The sequence below is a fragment of the Crassostrea angulata genome, chromosome 4, assembly GCF_025612915.1.
Source record: "Crassostrea angulata isolate pt1a10 chromosome 4, ASM2561291v2, whole genome shotgun sequence".
NCBI classification, from domain to species: domain Eukaryota; kingdom Metazoa; phylum Mollusca; class Bivalvia; order Ostreida; family Ostreidae; genus Magallana; species Magallana angulata.
The window spans coordinates 22,339,262-22,365,920 of NC_069114.1; the positions used below are offsets into that span (position 1 = coordinate 22,339,262).

General features: G+C 33.3%; 2 protein-coding genes across 2 annotated transcripts in view; one reads left to right on the plus strand and one right to left on the minus strand.

The window, feature by feature from the left end:
- Window positions 1-288: 288 nt before the first annotated feature.
- On the minus strand, window positions 289-26,584 carry LOC128181741 (mannose-6-phosphate isomerase-like). The gene is made up of 8 exons (XM_052850255.1): window positions 26,437-26,584; window positions 16,565-16,692; window positions 16,036-16,236; window positions 12,796-12,937; window positions 8,187-8,372; window positions 3,873-4,046; window positions 2,130-2,341; window positions 289-1,615 (listed from the first exon to the last, which is right to left on the minus strand). The coding sequence occupies exons 1-8, from the start codon at window positions 26,453-26,455 to the stop codon at window positions 1,400-1,402; spliced, it is 1,278 nt and encodes a 425-aa protein (XP_052706215.1). The 5' UTR covers window positions 26,456-26,584; the 3' UTR covers window positions 289-1,399.
- The window catches only part of LOC128181740 (equilibrative nucleoside transporter 1-like), a 39,293-nt gene continuing 39,141 nt past the window's right edge, over window positions 26,508-26,659 (plus strand). The window contains exon 1 of the mRNA XM_052850252.1: window positions 26,508-26,646. The gene's annotated coding sequence lies outside the window, so the exon portion shown is untranslated. The remainder of the gene's footprint in view (window positions 26,647-26,659) is intronic.

Here is a 26,659-nt window from a genome sequence, read left to right on the forward strand (position 1 = left end):
ATTAAAGGTCACTGCCAACCCTTCAACCAAAGGCACTCTGTGGGTTAAGTTTGAGCCAAATTGGACCAAGGGGAGAGAATAAATAATCCGGAAAAGTGTTTTTTTTTTTAGATAATTCTGCTATAACTTTAACCTTAGACCTAGAAACTTGGTTCAAGGTCAGTGTACACCATTTACCCAAAGGCACTATTTAGGTAAAGTATGAGCCAGACTGGTCCAAGAGGAAAAAAATATGTCCAGTACAAGTGATCGTGGACAGGCGAACAGACGGACAGCTATAACAAACTCTAATGATATTCCTTTTTTTAATATTCCAACATTCTTTGTTTACATTTAAAGCATTCTAAAACATTTGGATCCATTTTATAATTATTGTCTCAAATTAAGTTTAAAGCCCTTTTTCTTCATAGGAAATTAGAAAAATAATTTTACGATACAAATAATAAAAGATTTACAGTCAGTATTGCATTTCTTATTCATTATGTAAAACTTTTGCATATCATAAGACATGTAGCCAATTTCTATACAAGTAGCACTTCATACAATTAATTTTTTTTTTCAGTTTAAATTGATGTGGATGAAAATCAGAATGTGGAATTTTTTTATAAACATCTATGGTAGTGAAACTCATTGCTATAAGGATGTTAACTTATTACATAATAAAGTAAGGCTAACTTAAATTACATTATAATAACTCCTGAAAAAAAACATTCCATAAATAAAATAGGATTTTAAAAATATACCAAAATAAATAATGTCAGTCAGAATAGAAAAGTTTGTAGAAAAACAACATAACAAATAGTTCAGCTTTACATACAGGCAGTCAAACAAACAGGCAAGCATTTCTTTTCATATAGAAACAAGCAGGATATTTTGAAAATAATGCCAAGCACCAAATTCACCTCAAGGAGTCAGGTCTAGAGTGATTATTAATTGAAAAATATATATACCTCTTATATTATAAATTGTAATCAAAGTTCTACATGGTGCAACAATTTTAAAAATTTTACCCTCTTTTAGTAGGGTATGCATGATCACAACTGAGCTTAAAATATTCTAAATCTATTTATCCATTCCCATTTTTGATGTTTACAATGCTATTGCTTAAAAGTAGAAAATAAATACTGAACATTTCTGGCTGAAATTGTGACCATGATCCTTTTATAATTTAAAATCAGGCACGAAAAAGAATTTCCCTAATCAGCTAGCTTAATATTCTTTCCAAAATTCAAAACACATATCAGATCTACATTTTGTAATCATATGCTCAGGTAACGAATATAGCAAACTTTAGTAGGATTCTATATATAACAAACAAGCAAGTCTGCTTGGTGGTGATCATTGGCTGAACTTTCTGAATTGGTTAATGCATCTCCAACGTACATGAACAAGCATCTCTTTAAACTGCAGCATAGGCCTGAAACAACAGCATGGATTCTGACGAGACATCTATCATCACCTCCTGATTCACTGATGCAAAGAAGATCTCACCACGATTGAGAGGAATGGACGACTCCAGGGTTGGGTTGTTTGCTATTCCATTACCCTGAATCACAATGGTAATGCTGGGACTGGTCAATGCAGGAAGCTGTAAGGCAGTGACTCCTGGGCTGGTCTGAAAACACACAAATATTGTCATCAATTTAAGTTGTTTTTTCAATGATTTTCCATAAGAAACATTTATAATAGACAAGACACAATTTTGATTTTTTTTTTCTTCCAGTGACCTTAAACTTGCCTAAAAGACCATGGATCAAAATCATGACACACCATTAGATCATAAGCAATCTTTTTGTGAAGTAAGAACTTCAAATATTTCTCAAAAAGTAAGACATGGGCTGGACACGATGGAAGGACGGCAGACACGATGATTCCTATATATCCACCCGAAATTTGTTTGTGAGGGGTTTAATAATCAGTCAACATCTGACTAATTCATTACTGGTAAACATGCACCAAGAATAACTTTTGCTGTAAAATTTATAACAGAACAAATTGATTCACAAGAACTTTTGTTGCTGATTTATTTTTTGCTCAATTGACAATACATGTAAGTTGATTTGAAACAGGGTAAAATGAAAAATGTAAACTACTTCTGTGTCAGATCGAAAAACTTACATAACAATTACCTGAAATTTTTTGACAGCAAAATCCCTAATAGGTGGACTGAAGGTTGTTATGGTCACTCCATTTTCTGTTACAGATTTTCCTGGAAACTTGGTTTTGTTTGCTGGCTTTCCAGTGTAGTCTAACATTTCACAAAGTGTGTGAACATCTCGATATTTTGGAGTAAGTCCAGCTCTGACAACATTATCAGAACATGCCATGCACTCCATGGTGTCTATACATGTAGAACAAAAATGTATGATATAGAGGACAATGAACGTGTAGGTTTTTCTAATCACAGTGTTATATGCTAATTAAAATTATAAGTAAGTAACAGTTACTTTAGTGAAGGATCTCTGCAGCTAAACAGTAACAGTAAATAAATAAACTTCTATCATTAATCTGTTTTATCTCGAAATATTAAAAAAAAAAATTTACTTGTAATTTTTGAAAAACCTTTAAGTGACCACATAGTGACATTACATTTTTATTTACCAGTACCCACAATTTTTTTGTGTTCACTTGAAATTTGATATTCTTTCTTAAAAGAGGCGAAAAAGTACTTATAAGTATAGAAGCAAGTATTAATAACTTCTAGTAGAGAAGACAACAGATAATTGTGAGGTATGATGTTTGTACAGTAAAACTCGTTTCTATAGTGAAGTCCTCAAGTTTTGCTTCGTTACATCAGTTATTTGTTATATCCGTATAACAAATTTGTAATAATAACTATAGTGAATTCACTATAGACATTCTTTTACTTAACTACAATTTTTGCTAATTGACGCTTAGAATGAAAATACATTCTCTTGGATTGTTAATTGAAGAATTTATGAGCAAATAAGTTTATTCAAACTATCCTGTAAAATGGATGCAAACTTTTAAAACTGTAAAGAAATTCGTTATAAAAGAGTTAAGTTCCATCATAATTCACCTCTACATAACTCAAAATCAGTTCACTATATCCGTATTTACTGTGACTCAAAAAACTTTGCTATATCCGTGATTTTGCTATATCCGTGTTCATACTAAACGAGTTTTACTGTATTTACCTCTTGATAGGAAGGAGTAAAGAAGACAACAGATAATTGTGAGGTATGATGTTGATATTTACTGGAATGAACTAAAGAAAATGTGAGCAAGCTCACGAATGATATCCTCTGCTATGAAAATAGAATAACTCAAGTATTTCTCTATTTGAAAGAAATGGATGCACCATTTTCTTATAGTGACCTTGAACTTGCAAAACTGACTAAAGCTTAAGGTCAGAACATATTTTTAGATTAAAAACATTGTTTGTGTGAAATAGGAGGCTACTAATAATTTTCATTACAAGATAAAACCTAAACAGGAATTATGCATTTATTTCAACAATGATCCTGAACTCGCAAAAGTGACCTTGGGTTAAGATCATGACTTTCACTCTTGTCATAAGCAATCTTTGTGTGAAGACGAAAATTCCACAAAAAAAGTATAGACCAGACAAGAATTCTGCACTTTTCCTTCCAATGACCTTGAAGTGCCCGAATGACATTCTGTCAAAGTCATGAAACACTCTCAGGTCATAAGCATATTCACCCCTTTTTAATAGATTGGAATGAAGAAGATACAGGCAATAGTAAGATATGATGTTGGTATTCACCTCTTTTAAAGAGATTGGAATGAAGAAGATACAGGTAATAGTGAGATATGATGCTGGTATTCACCTCTCGATAGGTATGAATAAAAAAGATACAGTAATTGTGAGGTATGATCTTAGTATTTACCTCCAGACAGGTATGCATGTGGCAGATTTGCTTCCAGAAACATCCCCTCTCCCGGCTGAAGTGTGACAATGTTCAAAAAATACACAGTGAAACATCCTACATCTCCAGGAAATTCATTATACAACTTGTACAAAGTTTCACTCTCAAACCCACTGGTGTCTGTCCCAGCACTGTCTGTAATTAAATAATGACAAAACTTGTAAATTATCTAAAATTTTGATACTTATTATGGCTGAAATTTAGTTTCTTTTTCTGCAATTAGAGAATTCTTGATTACAGTAATAACAAGATAAAATTTGGAGTTGTGTTAACAGTTATTGAAAATTTTATGATGAAAAAAAGGTCTATATTGTTAAGCCAAATCATTCCTCTGAGCAACTAAATTTTTTTTACAGCAGCTTGGAAGGGCCAGATGAAAAAAGAAATAAATTTTATTTGTTCAAACGATAAGTTATTTGTTGGGACGAATTAGAATTTGTTCGGATGAATAAGTTATTTGTTCAGAAGAATTTGTTATTTGTTCAAATGAGTTAGAATTTGTAGAAGAATTATGATTTGTTCGAATGAATAAGCTATTTGTTCTGATAATAAGTTATTTGTTTGGACGAATTAGACATTTGTTCCAATGAATAAGTTAGTTGTTCAGACTAATTAGCTAGTATTTGTTTGGACAGATAAGTTATTTCTTCAGAGGAATTAGAATTTGTTTAGACAAATAAGTAATTGATTGGAAGAATTACTTATTTGTTCTAATGAATTGGCTATTTGTTTGCCAAAAAAGTTATTTGTTCTGACAGATAAGTTATTTGTTCAAACAAATTAGGATTTGTACTGACAAATAAGTTATTTGTTCGGGCAAATTAGCTACTAATTGTTCAAACTGAAAAGTTGTTTGTTCTGATGAATTAGTTATTTTTTCAGATAAATTAGCTATTTGTTTGGACGGATAAGTTATTTGTTTGGACGGATAAGTTATTTGTTCAGACGAATAAGCTATAAGTTCGAACGAATAAGTTATTTGTTGAATAAGTTATTTGTTTGGATGAATAAGTTATTTGCTGAATAAGTTATTTGTTTGGATGAATAAGTTATTTGTTTGGATGAATAAGTTATTTGTTGAATAAGTTATTTGTTTGGATGAATAAGTTATTTGCTCAAAGGAATTGAAGTTATTTGTTTAGACAATAAAGTTATTTGTTTGGACAAATTAGGATTTGTTCAGACAAATTAGCTATTTGTTTGGACAAATAAGTTATTTGTTTATAAAAATAGTATTTTTGATGAGTAATTTAGACTATTTGATCTGGTAATGATGCAAATGAAAGGGGGGGGGGGAGGGGGTTTGTGATCAAACTACCCCTTTCATGGAATATTGTTTTTCCTTAAAATGATAAATTCTACATATACATAAATGTTATACATGTACTTGTCACAGAAATTTATACAATATCTGACATATCTTGCTGCTAGAGTATAACAATTTTGCCAGACTATCAAGATTTTGCATGTCCGTTAAGGGATGGAGTTATATTACCCTGGCATCATTGGTTTACGATACTCTTACACTAAATGCTACCCCTAAGAATTGTCTCTTTAGTCAACAATTTTGAAACTATATCATTTTTAAACTCAGACATAGCATTGAAAATACAAAATCAAAGTTAGTCCTCATCATCATATGCAGTTTCTAGCTATAAATAAACCGGGTGCCACATTGACTTATGAAAATGGATGTCATACAAAGCTTCCGTATAAACTGCTTCTGCATACATATAAACTGTGCAAGTTCATTTGGGTATGAAAGAATTTACTTCATTACTCCAAGACCCTAAAACGATTTGAGTTCTTCTAACATCTTAAATCTGCCTTAGCACCTGGACAATCAAGATCAGTTCCAGTATCTGAAGCTGGCTCTGTGATTCATTTAGTACATAGTTAAACCATCCATGCAATTTTGAATAAGAAATGACAATTATTAACCTAAAGATAACCTCATCCAGCATCTGAAACCAATGGCTCAGGATTGCATCCAAGCCTGTCAAGTGCATCAGTATCATAAGGTGCATCATCCATCCAAGTTTGGTAAAGATTGCATTAATAATTTAGATATGCCTATCAATGAACACCTGCTCTAAGAACTTTAACTGCTTAAAAAACCTAACCTCCTCCATCATCCAAAACCTATGGCTCAGATTCATCATCCAAGCCCATTGAACGATCACCATCAATGCAAGTTTAGTGAAGTTAAAACCAGTTACAACTTAGATAAGGTCATTAAAGGGCACCTGCTCAAAAAACTTTAACTTGCTACAAAAACCCTAACCTTCTCAAGCATTTGAAATTTATAGCTCAGATTCAGCATCCAAGTCTGTTAAGTCAAGAAGTAAGCTAAGATACCATCCATGCAAGTTTGGTGAAGGTAGGACAAGTAATAACTTAGATACAGGACCTGCTTCAAAAACTTCAACCAGGTCTAAACACAACACTGACACTGAGGGTATAGCATAAGCTTCCGCCGACTTATCCTCTGAAATCTAAAAAATCCCAGTTTTTACAGTCCTATGCACATAACATTTATTTACATTTTGAATTACACATCCCTCCCAAATCCTGTTTTTCTTAAGAAAAAAAAATCAAATTTTCCTGATCATGTCCCTTATAATCACACAAAATAACAATTAGTATAACAAAAAAAAAAAGTCAGAGGAGTATGTTTTAATATAATTGTCACCGGGTTAACAGGTGTGTGACTTTCAGTCAATATATTGGGTCTCAATAGCGCTGGCACGGTATGCCAGAGGCTCTGGGTTTTAGTCCCAATTGAGACTTTTCACCAACTGTTACATTTATTACAGCCATTGAGACCCTGATATATAGAGAATAATACATACCCTTTTCCATATCACAGCCTGTATCAGCCTAAGACTCCAATATCAGCCCGAGGGCCGAAGGCCCGAGGGATGATATTGGTCGAGGGCTGATACAGGTTGTGATATGGAAAAAGGGTATTTATTATTATATTTATTACATAATTAGTAATAAGTTATGTAAAAAGGCATCAACTTGAACAAATTGATTTTTAATATTATTTGAAAGTAGTCTGTACATGTATTACCGGTAAATAAAAATATGAGATCTTATTGTTTTACCAAACACGTAGCTACAGAACCGGAATTTCCTCGTGTCTTAAAATTAAATGCTCCAAAACTGAAGTTTTTAACTGCATTTAAAAATGTCGACTGCAAGAAAAGTTTGATTTTTCATCTGTAAACATGCACAAATGCCGAAACGGATAAAAGGCAGAGTTCCGCAAGGGGTGTGATACGGATCCATATCAGCCCTAGGGCTGATAACCTGTATCAGCCCCGGAGGCTGATATGAGTTGTGTGATGTCATCTGTATCACATATGCCAAAAACCTGTATTTATTACTAAGTATGTAATAAATTGATTGACAGTCACACAGCTGTTAACCCAGTGACTTAATCCCCCTCTTGGTAGAAATTCGTCCTCGAATTTACGAGTAGAACTCTTTCAGTTAAGGAAATGTTGTGAAACATGTTCCTAGGGAGTGACGTTGGTTTGTACGTTGGGTGCCAAATGTAAAAGATGGTGACAAGTCAAGTATCAACCGGGACTCGAACCCAGGACCTCTGACGTACCGTGCCAGTGCTCTAAGCACTGAGCTATGAGACCTGATATATATTGACTGACAGTCACACAGCTGTTAACCCGATGACATAATAATGTTACCGTTTTCAGTATAAACTATTTTGCTTGATAAAAATAGAGGCTTAAACTCAAACAGCATTATGTTATAGCTTTGTAGAGTTTATTGGGAACTAACCAATAAAATGAAAATGAAAGGTCAGACCCTCATACATGTAATACGTTTTTCTTGTTTCTCTTAGAGCAGCATTGACCTTGTGACCTCAGGGTTCATCTCACACCATATTGCTTAGAATATTGTTTAGGTGTGAAATGGAGTTTTATCCAAATGTCTCAAAAGATATGTATGCAACTGCAGAAAAATTTCACATTCATTTTCATTCAAATAAATCTCCTTAATATAAAAATTTGATAATCATAACATGTATCATTAAATTTGTTGGTTAGCCCCCCCCCCCCCCCTTTACTGACCCACATGAACCTAAACTTGAAAATTCTGTATACTAGGATATTTTCAATATGAATCTATCCTCATATTTACAACTTGGTTACAAATGGTATAAAATGGTGAAAAATTATTGTTGTTATACAAATATTATCTTCCACTACTGACAGCTGTGCACCAGTAGCCTGACACCATAATTACCTAAGTCTTGAAGACGATTAATTAGCAATTTCAGCTCTGATTTGACAAAATCAGACTCCTGATTCATCAATGAAGTAAAGCAGTCTTTCATGGCTTCTCTCTGTAGAGGCATATCCATAGTTTTACTTGCAGATATCAGCTTACATGAAGTAGGACCTCCAACAACAGCTCGAAGTTCCTCTATTCCTGTAACAGATAGATAATCCTGATTTATGGAACGCCTCAACTGCCCTCTGTAGATGATCTCCATAATACGAAGATACTTCAACATTAAATGATGATACTTCAACATTAAATGATGATACTACAACATTAAATGATGATACTTTAATATTAAATGATGATACTTCAACATTAAATGATGATACTTTAATATTACATGTTGTTATACTTTCATGTTAAATACTGAAATCTGATTGGTTAAGACGCAGTTAATAATATTTACTATTACCCTCAGCGTTAGCAACGCACTTGGCAACGGGTAACATTAAAAAATGTTACATGCGCGAAAATTATGCGCGTACGGTTCGCTGTAGAATTCAGGTTATTCCTATATAAAAGCAGTAAAATTTTCTTAAAAATTTTAAAAAAGACATTCAGTATAACAAAATAAATAGTGCCTGTTTGGGAGGATAACAGTTGAAATTGACACCCCTCGAAAACCATTGTCAACCTCCGCTTCGCGTCGGTTGACAATGGTTTTCTCGGGGTGTCAATTTCAACTGTTACCCTCCCAAACAGGCACTATTTATATAATGATACTTCAACATCAAATGATGATACTTCAACATTAAATGATGATACTTTAATATTACATGCTCATACTTCAACATTACATGCTGATGCCAGTGTTTTTTCCCCACCAATTTGGGACTGGGGCCCTTTCAAGTGGGAAAAATAGCAACAAAACAGGAAAATTCGGTTATATTGATTATGATTAAATTTAATGTTTTCTATCATTTATTCAGATACTAATTAAAGCACAATGCTTCTTATCTAGAGTTCTTCAAATTATTAATTATTCTGTTCATGCAGTCTTTCTTGAAAATTTGGACGAGTTGTGCAAAGTTTTATTTTCAAAAATACAATTGGGAAATTTGGGTCTGAAATTAGGAAAATATTAGAAAATTTCCAATTGGGACTGGGGCTGAATTTCGGCCCCATATCAGGCCCCCAAAAAACACTGCATACTTTAACATTACATGCTGATACATGTACTTCAAAATAACATGCTGATACTTCAACATTACATGCTGATATTTCAACATTACATGCTGATATTTCAACATTACATGCTGACAGTTTAACATTATATGCTGATACTTCTTTATTATGTGCTGTTACTTTAACACTATATGCTGATAATTCAGAAATGATGGTATTTTAGTGTGCAGTGGTTCTAAATGAGCTATAAGCAGTGGTATCGTGATTCCAAAAACTTGGGGATACATGTAATACAAAGAAGATAGTATAGGACTGAAGTCAAGCTACTCAACAATTCAAACAAGCTTCCTTTACATTTATTTCCTTTTATAACTAGATGTGTCATAACGCCACAAATGCCCCCGCAGGTGATCAAAATTTCAAATGCCAAAAGTATAACATTTGTTTGATTGCAGAATAAGTAATCCGATAAATCCCTAAAAATTACTCATTTTCTTTTAAGTTCATGCAAGCTTTTAAGAGGCATAAATATCATCAGACCAAAACTAAATTCAAACTCAGTCTGTTTATTTATTAGATACATCAATATATTATATTTGAGTTTCATGGGTGTAATGGTTGTTGACATAATGATCGGAAAGTAAATGATGATGGAATGACAGAAGGAATGAATGACGGAATGGGTTAACACTATATGCCTCAGCCATTTTATGGTGGGGGCCCAAAAAATTGACACTCTTTGAACCCGATTGGTTATTTTTAAAATCTGTACTCCCAAAAATAGGGCATATGCTACTCAGGTGAAACTGGATTCCGAAGGGAACGGAGGTACGGCCACTTTCATTATATTTGTTAAAATTTGCACTAAAATCTCTCTGTGTCAAATGTCTCCCGAGTCTCCTGATTATTACTTGTCCTTGTTTAGACACCTTCAAATTTGATGTTTCATCAAATTTTATGCATTTTATGTTATGTTGCAGGTTGATTGTTTTAATCCTGCAGGCGGACGCCTTCAAATGGCGCTAATTTTACCCCTACTGGTACTGGATTTGGTGCTTCTACACCATTAAACAATGACTTTGCAATGCTGTCCCTTTTAAGGGAATCGAGCACGAATGATCATCCATTAGATCCCAGTGCATGCATGTAGCATCTTTAATTGGGGGGGAGGAGGGGGCAGACCTCAGTAACACCTCAATCTCGACAAGTAAATAGGAAATTGGGGTGAGGGGGCAGTTGCCTCTTACTTTAAAATATTCGATCTACTGATCTACATACAAATTTTCATATAAAGATATGTATTTTCATCCTGTTTGAAAAAGAGGGAAATAGTCTGTTTGTTAAAAATTTTATTTTGTATTTGATGAAGTGAAAAATGTATGTTTCCACAAAACAGTGTTGTTTAAGTAAAATGATTTTGGCTTCATGAAGCATTTACAGTGCTTTTATTGCTTAATTTCAGTAACTTAGCGCATCTGCTAACATACATGTAAAAAATCTACAGGCACTAGTTTCTTGATCTAAACTAGTCTCAGTGGACACAAGTCCACTCTGATTAATTGCCGAAACAGAGAAACAGCCCAGTTTTACTCGTAAAAAGTTTACAGGCATCCATGTGTTCTGAGTTTTAGTGTATTTCCATCCCAAGGCGACGCTTCACTATTATTAGAACCACTGCATAGTGAGCTACTATCATATAATGAAAAAGTATCAGCATGTAATTTTATGAAGAACTATCATCATATAAAGACAAAGTATGAGCATATAATGTTAAAGTATCATCATGTAATGTTGAAGTATCAGCATGTAATGTTGAAGTATCGTCATATAATGAAAATCATCCACATAAGGCAGTTTAGAAGTTCCATACTGATCAATCATTCCATATACACATTATGCAGTCAGGGTGTGACTGAAATCCATCATATTGAAAAATAACTGATTATTGTCATTTCTTCTAACTTACAGAATTAATAATTTGATAAAAAAAACAAGATGAAATACAGTCATATTCATTTTTCAGAGGTCACTCTTTGTCTTAAAATAAATTCCAAATAGCTATGACTGTTTTTCATCATTATTCTAATAAAAAATGATTGAATGCATGCACTTATTACTAAAATTCAGTTTTATGATTAGAAATCATCATTTATAAATAAATTAGAAAGTCTGGGTGCACTTATAGAATTATCTCATTTGTTTTATGGGGTGCACTTATTAGGGCTTTTTGACTTTCAGTCGAAAAGACCTATTGTTTGAGTTCTGTTTTATTATTGTTTTTCTTCTCGACAAAGTTTCATCAGCATTTTTTTGAAAACGGTAGGAAAAAGTATAAATCTAATGTTTCTAAATTGTTGTAGCAATCTCCTACTTCTCCTGTATGTCCCTCTTTGGTCTTCGGGTTTATATACTTCCAGTTTACACATGCAAATACAAAAAATTAAAAGGGCCCTTGTATCTATTTTATTTTCTGATAATAAACTAAGAAATTTTGAAATTAGATACTTCATGCTATGATATACAAAATTGTAAGTGACAACTTCTTTCTATCTCCAAGTACAATCTATACTCTTACTGTTTTTGAGATATTAGGCTTCAAACTTTAAAAAAAGGGGGAATGAAAAAAGAAGAAATTAAAATAAATGACAAATTTTTTTAAATTTTTAAATTGTCGTAATCAGCATAATATATTTTAAGTTTCGTTTAAAACTATTGAGAAATTCCGGGTATTATAAGTTGATAAGAAATTGTCTATGGGATTTTTAATGTTAAACTAATTTTGCACAGACTGGAAAAGGTTCTGAAAATAAAATTCATGAAAATAAGGAATCTTGAGGGGTTTATATTCAAAACAGCCCTTTAGCTATAACTTTTTGATTTTTCATCCGATTTTTTTAATCTTTTTGGTTTATAGTTCAAAGTGGAGACTACCATTTAAAAATTATGGTCCGAAGGGCTGCCTAAAGATCACTACTTTTGTAAAATTTCAAATTTTTTTTGGTAAAAGTTATCCCGCTTTTCTTGAAAAACCTTATAGAGATTAATACTCTTAGCATACCAAATCTTGGGTCCAAGAAATAAGTGTTCACTTTTTTAAAAAAATATTTTTTACGAAATTAAAAATATTTCTACTTATAGAGTTCTGGAGTTATCTTTCTTTTGACATTGCATTACTTATAGGTTCTTATTTAGGAAATGTTTTTTCTATGGTGCTGAAGAATTTGGAAAAAAAATTAGACATGATTTTTCCTGACATTTAATAAGGAGATGTCGAAAAGCCCTTACTTTTTGTTGAAGAAAAAAAAAGTTCTAGTTTATTTTAGTTTCAACTGTGGGTCGAGATGACAATTAATAATCAATTATTTTTCAATATGATGGATTTCAGTCAAACCCCTGACTGTTATATGTAATTCAACAAGTGAAATGATAAATTATTCAGACATACTTGAAAGGAACTCTGCCACCTGCTGAATTGGGCGGAACCCACACATAGCTTTAAATGGTGTCAAAGCAATGGCTAACTCCGGCTTGTGGTTGTTATCCTTATAAAGTTCTGGAAATTTTGCATGAAGTTTTTCTGCCTGAACCTGCAAATTTTGTTTAATATCATTTAGCACTTTACATATTAATGAATGTTAACTTCATAAATATATATCTATATGTCTGGAACAGAAAATTATTATTATGTTGAACAATAGATTTCAAAATCAGTGATTCTATTACTGCTATTTTAAAGCTATTAATTCATCATATATAAGGCTATACATGTATCAATTTAATCAGCATAAACTTCTTTTACCTTCATTCCAATAAAGAATAAAACATGATAAGTTTAAATGCCTGCCCCCCCCCCCCCCCCCCCCCAGCATACTGTCATAATATAATTACATGTTTAATTTGTATATAATTATATAATTATGTGGGTTGTCCCAAAATAGCGAAGACAGAACACATGACTTAAAATCTGTTCACTGTGCTTCTATGTTTTCTTCAATGACCCTTTAGCAAACATCACTGTAATAAGTAGTAACAACAAGTTTTGCTGGAGGCACAATGTGTCTTTATGGTGTTGCTAAACGGCCTCCATATTGTTTATGATAAATTTTATGTTTTATTTCAAAAAATGTCTTAGAGCATAATTTAAATGCAAATTACTTGAACCCTTTGTGGCACAAGTTTCATCATTCTGTGTCTTCAATTAAATGAATAATGCCACTTGTCTGCACAAGTTTGGGACAACCCTTGTATAAATGAAGATTTTTTAATAATAATTTTATTTTCATTTTCATTCTAATGGCCTCGATCCATTTAGAAAATTAACATGATACATGTATTAAAAAAGATCCTTTTCCTACCACTCTCATATTATTGGCATAAAAATTGCTAATTTAAAGCAATTGTTCTTTTACAAAAAAAAAAGATTTGAATGAACAAAATATTTTCATCAAAGATTATTTTATCCAAGACTTATTAATGACAATTATTTTCTTGTTCAAAGATTTCCCTTTGAAACTAGAAATATTATGAGCAAGCTCACTAATGATAGCCACTTATAAGAAAAATAATAACTCATGCATTTTACTATTAACAAGTAATGGATGCATCATTTTTTTTATCAGTGACCTTGAACTTGCACAATTGATCAAAGCTCAAGATCAAGATATATTTACAGTTCACAAGTAATCTTTGTATCAAATTTTTTGCTTCTCATCATTTTTCCATTACCAGATATCATCAAGTATAGACAGGAATAATGTATTTTTAAAACAATGACCTTAAACTTGCCCAAATGGCCTTAGGTCAAAATCAAGACAAACCCTCAGGGTATAAGAAATCTTTGTGTGAGGAGAACTTCCAATGTTTCTCCATAAGAAAGATATGGATCAGACACAAATTTTGCACTTTTCCTTCCAGTGACCTTGAATTTGCACAAATGAAATTGGGTCAAAAGCATGACACACCCACAGGTCATAAACAATCTTTGTAAGAAATATGAAATTCCATTGTTTCTCCATAAGAAAGATATGGGCCAAACACGATTGCACCGACAAATTGGTCAGAACAAGAGATCACAAAATATAGTACTCTCAATACTAGATGGTGCATTTTAAAGGGGATGTGCAGTCATCTTGTACATTTGAGGATAAGAAAGTAAACATTTCTTGAACTGGCTTGTTTCTGCCCGAAAATGACCAAAACTGTTGCCAAAAGATATAAAAGCAATAAATATGAGATTCTGCATGTTGTTTTGTATGCAAATTATGCATACAAGATCAGGATAATGCCTTTTTAATTACTTAAAATAGCTGTCGAAATGCGCAACTACAGACTTATTTTGAATATTTAAAAATCTGAAAAAATATAAAGGGGGTTTATTGGTAAAAAACAAGCCAGTTCAAGAAATGTTTACATTCTAATCCTCAAACGTACAAGATGACTGCACACCCCCCTTAAACACACATGTATAAGTTTTGTCTGTTCGTACAAGGGTTTATGTTGAGTGAAGCAGATTTCTTTGCAAACTTTATCGGCTACCGGTTATAACAAATACGGTTATAACAAATTTACCGATATAACGAAATGATTTTGAGTCCCGTAGAGGTGAATAATGGTGAAATTTCACACTTTTATATTGAATTTCTTTACAGTTTAAAAAGTTTGCACTACTATCTAACATAATAGAATTTATTTTCACATAAATTCTTCAATTCACAATCTGATTATTAAAGATATCAGAGGAATGTATTTTGATTCTAAGCCTCAATTAGCAACAAGAGATGTTTGTGAAACACTTATGCCCCCCCCTCCATTGGAAATATCCACAAAGAAAATGAACGTAAACTGCAAATATTTGGAATTTTTCTAACTCCAAGGGGCATAACTCTGTCGGAAATTGCTCTATCATACCCAAAATTAAAATTGACCTAGATATTATTCAGATAAATCTGCATACCGAATTTCATATTAATATGTGCACCCCCTGCGAAGAAAATGAGCAGAAACTGCAAATAACTTGAATTTTTCTAAGTCCAAGGGCCATAACTCTGTCGAAAATTGCCCGATCGTACCCAATATCAAACATGACCTAGATATTATCATGATAAACCTGTATACCAAATTTCATTTTAATATGTTTATCCTTTGCAAAGAAAATGAATGGAAACTGTTGGTGGACAGACCGTCAGACCGACAGCAGCAAAGCAATATGCCCTCCCTTCTTCGAAGGGGGGCATAAAAATTGTTATCTGATAAAAGAAACAATATCTATAGTGAATTTGTTATAGTAATTATAACAAATTCATTATATGGTTACAACAAATTATGGATATAATGAAGTAGATCCATTCTTCCCTAGGACTTTGCTATAACTGAGTTTTACTGTACATGTATTTTTTAATTTGAAATAGAAACAGGAAGTTGGGTCAGATTTTTTTTAAAGAAGTTCTTATCAGACAGAGCTAACAGGAGAGAAATATCATGAAAAGCCGACTTTTGTTTCTAGAAAATCGTTTTATTACACTTAAGACCATTTACCCTGTGAGGAGAAATAAATAAATAAAATAAAACCGGTAATCCAGAATAGTGATATAGGATAGATGGATAGATTAGACTGATCACTACAGGGCTATCACAGAGTGGGCCCCAAAACAGATCTAACATATCACCTTTCTTCGCATGAACAAACCTTGTTTGGATGAGCCTGGACAGATAGTGATTTGTTGACGCTAAGAACCTTGAACAAGAAAGGGAGATCATTCCCAAACCTCTTGGTGACAGCATCCCCCAGCTGATCAGGATGCTGGATAATCCAGTCTTTCAGTGACAAGGTACTTCCCCTGCCAGTTCTGACTTTTGATGGACAGTTTATGTGTGTTCCCATCCATAACTGATACAAAAATAAACACAAAAGAAAAAACAGAATTTAAAACAGTAAACCAGTTTATCTACTTTTATTGTAACAATAAAATGACTCATCAAATTAATATATATAGCTAATTTGTCTGTCATGAAAATTTAATATATCAATGGCACTAAACTTCACATACTGTTTCAGCAATGAGTTGAATTAACCATGTTGCAAATCATTACATTATTGTACTAGGCCTTAAACATGGAGAAGGATGCGAAGCTCTGATGTGTGATTACTTGGTCATTATTATTATTCTCCTTAATTCATCTGATTCCATGGGACAAACATATTCATAAGAACTTACCTCAGCATAAGGAGTTGACTCATCTATCTGAAAAGCTGGATCCGATGCTTTCAGTAAAGAGGCAACCTCACTTTCATGACCAAGTTTACCCCAAGCATAATTCTGTATGGAGCACTTTAGAGGAAACACTGTCAAAACAAACATTTAAACTTCAAAAATTAAAATAATGGTATGACAGTTAAAGCAAAGAACCTTTAGATTTACTTCTTTTTTGCCATGATAATAATAATAATGACAATATCAGTGCATGTATAACAAGTCTTAGAGATGTTTGTGAAACACTTATGCCCCCCCCCCCCCTCCATTGGAAACATCCACAAAGAAAATGAACGTAAACTGCAAATATTTGGAAAGTCCAGGGCCATAACTCTGTCAAAAATTGCTCTATCATACCCAAAATCGAACTTGACCTAGATATGTTTTAGATAAATCTGCTACAAAATTTCATATTAATATGTGCACCCTCTGCGAAGAAAATGAGCAGAAACTGCAAATAACTCGAATTTTTCTAAGTCCAAGGCCATAACTCTGTCGAAAATTGCTCGATCGTACCCAATATCGAACTTGACCTACATATTACACATGTATCATGAAAAACCTGTATACTAAATTTCATTTCAATATCTTTATCCTGTGTGAAGAAAATGAGCAGAAACTGCAAATAAGTGGAATTTTCCTATGTCCAAGAGCCATAATAACTCTGTCTAAAAATGCTCAATCGTACCCAAAATCAAACTTGACCTAGTAGATATTATCATGATAAACCTGTATACCAAATTTCATTTCAATATGTTCATCCTCTGCAAAGAAAATGAGCAGAAACTGTTGGTGGACCGACCAATAGCACAATTATGCCCTCCCTTCTTCGAAAGGGGGCATAATAAGTCCAAATAATAGCATTGTCAAAATGTTCTTGCAGATTTTAATTCAAACTGCTTGGTCTGATTTTTGGCAAAAATAAGTATCAAGTAATTTTTCACTCAAACCAATTATCTAAAAAAAATTTATAGACTTTAAGTTATTTACACCAGCAGAATCAGTCTTCTTAAAAGATGGAAATATTCAAAGTAATTAAAAATTATTTCTGTATAGTATGAATTTCATACGTCATGAGCAATCTAATATCACAGTAAAAAATTCAGTTCATAGTTAAATTTATTTTTGACTTTACTTTTTAAAATTAACATCTGTTTTGTAATTTTTTCTCACAATTTAATGTTAAAAAATTTAACGCAGTTATAGCGCATTGTCTGCTTTAGCAAACATCAGGCATTTTCAATATTATACAATATTAAGTAAAGGTGTATTCAAAAGAATGCAAATTACACAATTACCATGTTAAAAGAGTCTTTACTGTCTTACACAGGATCATTAAATTCTTCTGGTTTTGTAAAGGATATATAGGAATATATACAATAGTTAGTATGCAGTAAACAGTTGGATATTTGACTCATGGAACCACTCTAAACCAAGGAAATCTGACTGAAATTATGTTCTACAGGTATTGTAAAACATGTTTAGTTGTTTACATTAAATTAATTTTTGTTTAAAGTGGTCTTTGTACTCAATATTAAACATATATTTCAAAAAGTGACTTTTCTAATAAAATGATGAGTATAGCCACATGTATTAAAAAGACATCCTATGAAAGTGTTTCATGTGTGGCCTAGTGGTAAGGTGTAGATCTTTTTGATTTTGCTGTCGCTGGAACGATTCCACCAAGAAGTAAACATTTTTATTTTTATTTTCACTTAAAGCATGATGGAAATAAAGAGTTTAAAATACAAGTACCTATTCAAGTGGATTTTTATTTTATCAAAAACTTGTTTAATTATGTTTAAAAGCACACTCAATATAAACAGACCTTTTCACTAACACTATACCTGTACCATTTTTACACTTATATTCATTGAATTTTGCAGGAAGTTATCATGTTTCAGAATATCAACTTTTTTATACACAAAGTTCAACATGTATATATTCATTTTTCAATGCAGATTTCCAGAACCTGGGTTTCAAAAATCATATCTATTTTTAGTTACAAGTACTTTCTGCTCTAGAACAGTTGTTGGTAAAATATTTCTTACATAAAGAAAATTAAATTTAGGAGGAGTCCCCCCCCCCCCCCCCCCCACCCTATTTTTAGCTCACCTGAGCTGAAAGCTCAAGTGGGCTACTGTGATCACATTTTGTCTGTCGTTTGTCTGTCCGTCTGTAAACTTCTCACATTTTCAACATCTTCAGTGCCACTAGGCCAACTTTAACCAAACTTGACACAAAGCATCCTTAGGCAAACACTACTGGCTCTAAAAACCCCTGTCCGTATGAAAATCCCCTGTCTTCCCCTGTCACCCCCTGTGTTTTCACTGTCATCCCCTGTACATCCCCTGTGTGCCACTGTACAGAGCCCCTGTATACCCTGTCATCCCCTGTGCGCCCCTGTTCACATCCCCTGTGTGCCACTGTAAGCCCCTGTCACCCCCTGCACGCCCCTGTCATCCCCTGTAAGCCACTGTCTGCCCCTGTGCATGCCCCTGACATCCCCTGTACGGCTTTTGACTGGGTTATTTTTAATATCATTTTCTTAATTCAACTATTGAAATCACATGTGTTATATTTTGAGCTATAAGTCCATATTTGCACTCAACAGCGCCGAATCACAAAACACACTGTTATCGTAATTTTAGAAATCACATGTTTTAGTTGATAATTTATTGACACTTCAAAATTCATGCTAACAGCTAAAGATTTGAGATTCACCGGGTGGTAAACCTCAGGTGAGGGCGGGAATTATGTTTTATATTAGGTGTGCAAGCCCTCAGGGCATATAGTCCTTTGGAGCTCGGGAACATCGCTCCTCCCTAATATTTGAAAAACAGACATAACAATACAACATAGAGTGAACATAGAATGAATTATTCAGTTTTTAAAATTGTCTACAGATATATGTTCACTTTACTTATGAATATCTTAAGCCTATGAATCATATGATTCTTGGTAATAAACAACACACTACAAACTAGGATCAAGCGCGGCACATGGTTTTGTATATATCTAAACATATAAGAGCGACCTAAAATCAATAAATCAGTCAGAATATAGAATTTATAACCAGCTATGTAACGAGAGTACACCTTTTTACTTTGTTCTAACCAAGTTCTTGGTTATACCTTCATTAATTTCCCGTGAATACCAAAATAAAGCTTCAATAGCTTATATAAGTTTGTCTAAGAAATATTTTAGTATGTTTGTTCAATACGTTTCTGACCGGCTTATTGGACTCTTGAATTGAATTTAAACTGCTGTTTTAATCTCATAATCAATTTCATTAATTTCCAAAATCTAATTGTCATATCTCTTTTTACTGCAAAGTGGAAGATATCAAAGATAATTAAATTAATTGCCAGTGAACAGAAATCTGTCAGAAAATGTAAATGTGTTTTTTACACATGTAGGAGGTTTTATAGATATTGAGATATTTTTAAAAAACCCTGATTAGTAATGAGAGAGAGAGAGAGAGAGAGAGAGAGAGAGAGAGAGAGAGAGAGAGAGAGAGAGAGAGAGAGAGAGAGAGAGTTTGCATTGACTTTGAATTAAATTTATTAATTATATAGTTTACCCGGGAATTTCCTAATAAGAAAACATGCAATCCTAATTTTTATTACCTATTCTTTATTATTCCGCAGCCCTGGTCAGAACATACACAACATAAATGTAAATGTAGAACTAGTGTTTTCTATACATTTAGCCTATGGAGTTTATACAGAGAGAGAGAGAGAGAGAGAGAGAGAGAGAGAGAGAGAGAGAGAGAGAGAGAGAGCGATTGCATTGATTTTTAAATAAATGTTACTATTAGTTTAACTGGGAATTAATTTCTTAATAAGGAAACATTCAATTCTGATTAACTTTTATATTAAACAAATTTTCTATAATTATTTAGATTAACTTAGCTGTCAAATTGATTTTAAATTCATTAATGTTTTATACTACGTATACTAGATCAATTGATCAAAAAACTTGAAGACACATGATTAACAACTAGCTGATTGAAGCTACAGTTTTCAAAGGAGAAGATGTTGACATTATTTCACTCGGTCAGTGATTATATAATAGCTACTGTACACAGCCCTTCTTGACAATTTGCAGTTCACGGTAGCGAGATAGGTAAAAAGAGATGAAAGACACACGTGTACACGTATATATACACACACTTCCTCAGATCTGAATGGTCGGTCAGTGATTATATAATAGCTATATACTGTATACAGCCCTTCTTGACAATTTGCAGTGCACGGTAGCCAGACTGGGAACAATGAGGTGACAGACACACGTGTACTTGTATATACACACACGTCCTCAGGTCTGGATGCTCGGTAATGCTACACAATAATGCAATATGTTGTTGAAACACCCCTTATAACCCTTTTCCCAATCTGTCAAGTAAAGAAACAAGAAATTGAAAATGTCAATTTTTCAGTTCTGAGAATTTCAAACATGAAAAGATTGAAGAGCTTTAAATTCAGAACATTATTTGGCACAGTGATATGAATTAAAACTGTGTATTGCTCTTTTACATTTTTCATTTTTCAAATGAAATAAAATTTAAATTCATGCCTGATATTGTTCTGATCCGAAATCCGGACCATTGTTTAATATGATGCATGTGTGTAAATTAAATGGTATCCCGTTACCGGCATTTGCATACAGTTGTGCATTAAATAATTCATTAACGGTATCATTGCTCTACAGTGTATAATCGTGTGGACAATTCCATACGATAATGCATATAAATAACTATAAATAGGAAAATGCACACTATCTGATAAAAGTTAAAAGTGTCAATGGACCGGTCTAATCCCCCTTTCCGAAGAAAAATCAGCTCTCTCTCTCTCTCTCTCTCTCTCTCTCTCTCTCTCTCTCATGATTTATAAAAAAAAAATACTGACAGCAAATATCAGCGATTTACATGAACTTCATAAAGGCTGCTTAATTCTATGCATCATTACACTGGTCAAAACAGTCAAAATATAGATGATCATTTCATCATTTCGATCGGTGTGTGGTTATCTGCACGTGCTGATCATGTTGTGTTATTATGCGCTTTATCTCAGTCAGGTTACATGGCACAGAACATTGCAGATTTCACGCACTCCTCCACTTATTTTTCTTTCTTTTTTTCTTTCTATTTTATTTTTACAAATTACAGAACATGGTCATTTGTTTAAATGCATGTAATAAAATAAGCGGTTTATCGGTATACAAGTATATCTTGATTTGTGTCAATGTTAAGTCAAAATTATTCACGCTTGTAATAATATTGCCCTCTGTGAAATGCAAAGAAAAACAAGCACTATCTAAAACATGAATGCTATATATAAATTTTTAAAAATCCGAATTAATTAAAAGCTATTTATTTACTTAGCGAGCATTTAAAGACCGTACAGGGGATGTCAGGGGCATGCACAGGGGCAGACAGTGGCTTACAGGGTATGACAGGGGCGTACAGGGGGTGACAGGGGCTTACAGTGGCACACAGGGGTTGTGTACAGGGGCGCACAGGGGATGACAGGGTATACAGGGGCTCTGTACAGTGGCACACAGGGGATGTACAGGGGATGACAGTGAAAACACAGGGGGTGACAGGGGAAGACAGGGAATTTTCATACGGACAGGGGTTTTTAGAGCCAGTAGTGAAAGGGGATTCAAAGTTGTGAAAATTAAGGACCACACTAATGTGAAGGCATTCTCAGGTAGTGTAGATTCAAAGTTGTGAAAATCATAACCCTTAGGGGTAGGATGGGGCCACAACAGGGGGTCAAATTTTCACATAGGAATATATAGAGTTAAATCATTAAACATCTTCTTCTTAAGAACCATTAAGCCAGGAAAGCTGAAACTTGTGTGGAAGAATCCTCAGGTAGTGTAGATTCAAAGTTGTGAAAATCATGACCCTCTGGGATAGGGTGGGGCCACAATAGGGGGTATACTTTTTACATAGGAATATACAGAAAAAATCTTTATAAACCTTCTTCTCAAAAACAAATCAGCCAGGATAGCTGAAACTTGTATGGATGCATCCTCAGGTAATGTAGTTTGTAGTCATGACTCCTGGGGGTAGAATAGGGCCACAATAATTGGTCTAATTTTTACATAGGAATATAAAGATTAAATCTTTAAAAAATCTTCACCTCAGAAACCATTTGGCAAGGAAAGCTGAAACTTATGTGGAAGCTTCCTCAGGTAGTTTATTTTATTTTTACATTATCTACATGTATTATACTACCAGGTACATTGTCCAGAGAGTTTGTATTATAATTCCCTTAAGCTGATTTCATTATACCTATTGTTCCTCAAGTGAGCGATGTGGACCATGGGCCTCTTGTTTGTTTTATTTGAATATGTAAACATGTAAAGGTGAATTAACAAAAACATGGATAAGGATTTTGGAGAATGGCAAAAAAGGTTTTTAATTTAATTTAATTTTTTGGCTAGTCAAGATTTTGGATGTCTGGCCTTTCCACTTTTAAAACCGATGCTACATGCATGCCTGATTATGTTTATTTGTCAACCCTGATAACACCTGTCAATTTTCACTCATTATTTAATTTTGTATAACTATATATATAGTAGCGTAAAATTGTCAATCATCTCTTTGGAATACATTTGCCAGCCTCAGCCACGTCCGACTAACCCATGGTCTGAGTTTGGAGGCCAATAACGGTCATCACTTATTTCCTCTCTGAAATTATATTTTAATGGACCTTCAGAAATCAGCAGACCTATACCCTCCCTTGTCTTTACCTTATGGCTTACAGCAAGCCTCACCTAAACTTTGTTCTCTGTATGTCAACATTCCCTTGCCCCTTTTCTACTGCACAAGATGGATGCAGTTCCAGACGAAGTACCTATATAATATTGTACAATCAATGCAGCCACACTAACAAAAGCCCTGAGGGAAACAATTTTGCCTGCATGTGTATACATGCTTATATAATATGGACAGGGTATTTAAATGCTCCAAAAATATGTCTTTCAAAAAATCTAAAAATTCAATGACTCTGTAATTATAAGTCATCTCTATTCACATTATTAGCACAACCTTTTTGGCATTTCAATGCTCCAAAGAGATATAGCTCGTAAATGTACTTATATGAGTAATCATTTAGTACAGATACTTGATCCACCCCTGAATTTATACTGTACGTGACATCATAAGTAAACTTTCTTTTTGCTTTTAAGTTTTACAACAGAATACAAACAAAAGAGGCCTGTATTCTCTTGGTTCTCACAAAAGCTTGTGCATTTCTATACATCATTAATTGAAAAACTGAGTCAATGTTAATTTTGAAATACGATAGTTTAAAAAAAACCCAAGTCTATTCAACTCTTTTTCTTATCCTTCAGGCTTCTCTTATCCTTTTTCAATTTTACCTGATTGTTTTGAAAGTTTTCAAACTTTGCTAATATGCTGTACTATACTCATGTGAAATCACCTTTTTCCGACACTATACGAGATTAAAATTTAGTGGTGTGCAATATTACCAGTATATCGAAATATTGCGGTTTAATCCTTGCTGACAATAAATCACAATATTAAAATCAAATACCAGTATTTTACGATATATATGAATCAATATATATAAGGAAAAGTAAATATAAAAGCTGCTTGGTCTGATTTTATATCAAATTTTGTGAACTCTTTAAAACGATGGCAATGCTAAGTATGTGTACAATAAAAGATATTGCAGTAGTTTTCCTGGTCAATTAAGCCACATTTCAATGAAATTTCAAAATAATGATGCACAAAATTTGTTTTAAGAACAATATTTAAACGACAAAATTAAGAGGGTATCATGTTATTTCGCCTCATAATATAATTTGCCCTGACGTCGAGGCAGCTATATTATAATAATTTGGAAGTTTGCTTTGTTTACAATCGATGCATAAAATGCAGGTTGAATAAACCTAATCATTCCGGTCGAAACCAAACAGTTACCTTTTCTAGATGTTCCTAGGACACAGATTGGTTCGTTTAATTGTTTGCTCAATAAGAAAATATTTTATTTACTTTGAATATTTCTTTGAAAAGAGACCATTCTGCTGGTGTAATTAGGCAAAAGTCTTTAACTTTTTAATATATTTGGTGTGTATGGAAAATTATTTGATACTGTAAATGCGAAAAAATCATATCATGCAGCTTTAAAGAAACAGCAGAAATAATGGGTTTAAATCTTGCCCTAGCTGAGATCAACAAGGCACTAGATGTGAATGCAACAATTATTATAGTATAACTATGTTTGTGTATGATAGGCATGTTGTTTGCATGAACACAGAAAAAGATGGTCTACTGGTCTATGTTATTAATCTTGTGGACATAAAATACAGAAAACATTACGATAATACATTAAATTACCTTATTGTTAAGTGATACTTGATTTTCCTTTTTTTTTTTCATGCGAGTTGAAGTTATATTTTCTCGGTAAACCGGGGAAAGGGACATTTGTCATTTCGGTTTTATTTTTCATCGGAAAAGAAAAAAGGTACGGTGTGATTTTATCTCACGTTGTCTTATATGCACAATATGTAACAGCGAAGTGAAGTACTCGGAGGTGGAACCTCAAAATCAAATTTAAATGCTCATATCCAGCTGCACTATGGATGCATAAATTGGCGTGTATTGAATACATATTAACTGATGTACTATATCATACCACAGTAATAAACCAATTATAACTATTATAAAATCTCAAACCAGTTAGCGTAAATCAACCTTTCCAGAAGTTGAGAAAATGATTTGACAGCCGATTGATGTTGATTTTTTGTCATACACTGGACAAAATTGCTAACGCACCATTTAAAATAAAATAATATTTACATCCTAAAATTTTTTAAAGATGTATTTAATGTTTAAATAGGTCACCTTAATTATAAGTAAGACATTTAAATGCCCAAACTGAAAAATGGATGCAATGTTAACCGAAGCGTGATTGTTCTTTAGAAATGCTCAAATCGTGCTCACACTTCTTTTTGGAAAGATAATTAAATCTTTATATTCTTTTTGTGATTTTATTATTGATGCATGCATTACTAAAACCTCCTTAAAAAACCGACATGGTATGGCGCGTTTGACCACAGATGAGTTGGTTGGTCTCTTCAAGATGCTCCTTTAGTGGGGTTAGAAAAAAATGTTAATAATTTAACGAATACCGGTGATATGGGTTAAAACATGACGGAGCATGCTTATCAAATAAAAACAATGTTGTTTTAGGTAGCCACAGTGTTTAAAACGCACCACACGTTGACAATTGCAAGGTTGTACCGGAAATTTGTACAAACCGGAAGTGTGAGGGACCAAGCAAGAACTTCAAAGCACCGCGTAAATACTAGGCGAAAAGACAGACAGATCCCATTTATACGAGGAAATGGAGCCCACACCTGATATTGATATTATGTGAATCACATAATGGGGACTAACATGTTTCATAAACAGTACTCAAAGCAACTGGTCAATAAGATTGCAACAAATGATGTTTCATTTTCTGTGTTATCATAAACTGTTGAAATACTATACTAATCAATCTTTGTTGCGTTTAGATCTAAAACAATCAAAGAAATAGTAAGTGGTGCGTTAGCAATTTTGCCTAGTGTATATACATGCATTTATGTTTAAAATGTGGAAATTTTTGGTCTGTTATGAAAATTCAGGGAAAATCTGTGCTCGACTCAACGGTAACATCGCCTACATATTTGTAAAATGGCCCGGAGGAGGACTGACTTTACCGACACCCGTGTTTATCATGTGTCCAAACTTAGTAGAACTTTACAGGTACAACTGTTAACGAAGGAATTGTTCACGATAAATAAATTCATACCAAGCTCGTCTTCTGACATTATTATGTATTGCAGTTTGTAGATATGGTGTGACTGCTTAGTTCTGGGGGCTGCCGAGTCAATATCCGGTGGAGTAAGTCATCAGTAAGTGGTACATGAAGTACATGAACAATCTAAAGGTTGTTGTGCAGAATATTCACGAGGTAATCCGAGTGCGATAACACCACAGCCACTGGCATTATTATTGGCAGGTTAGTATTATGT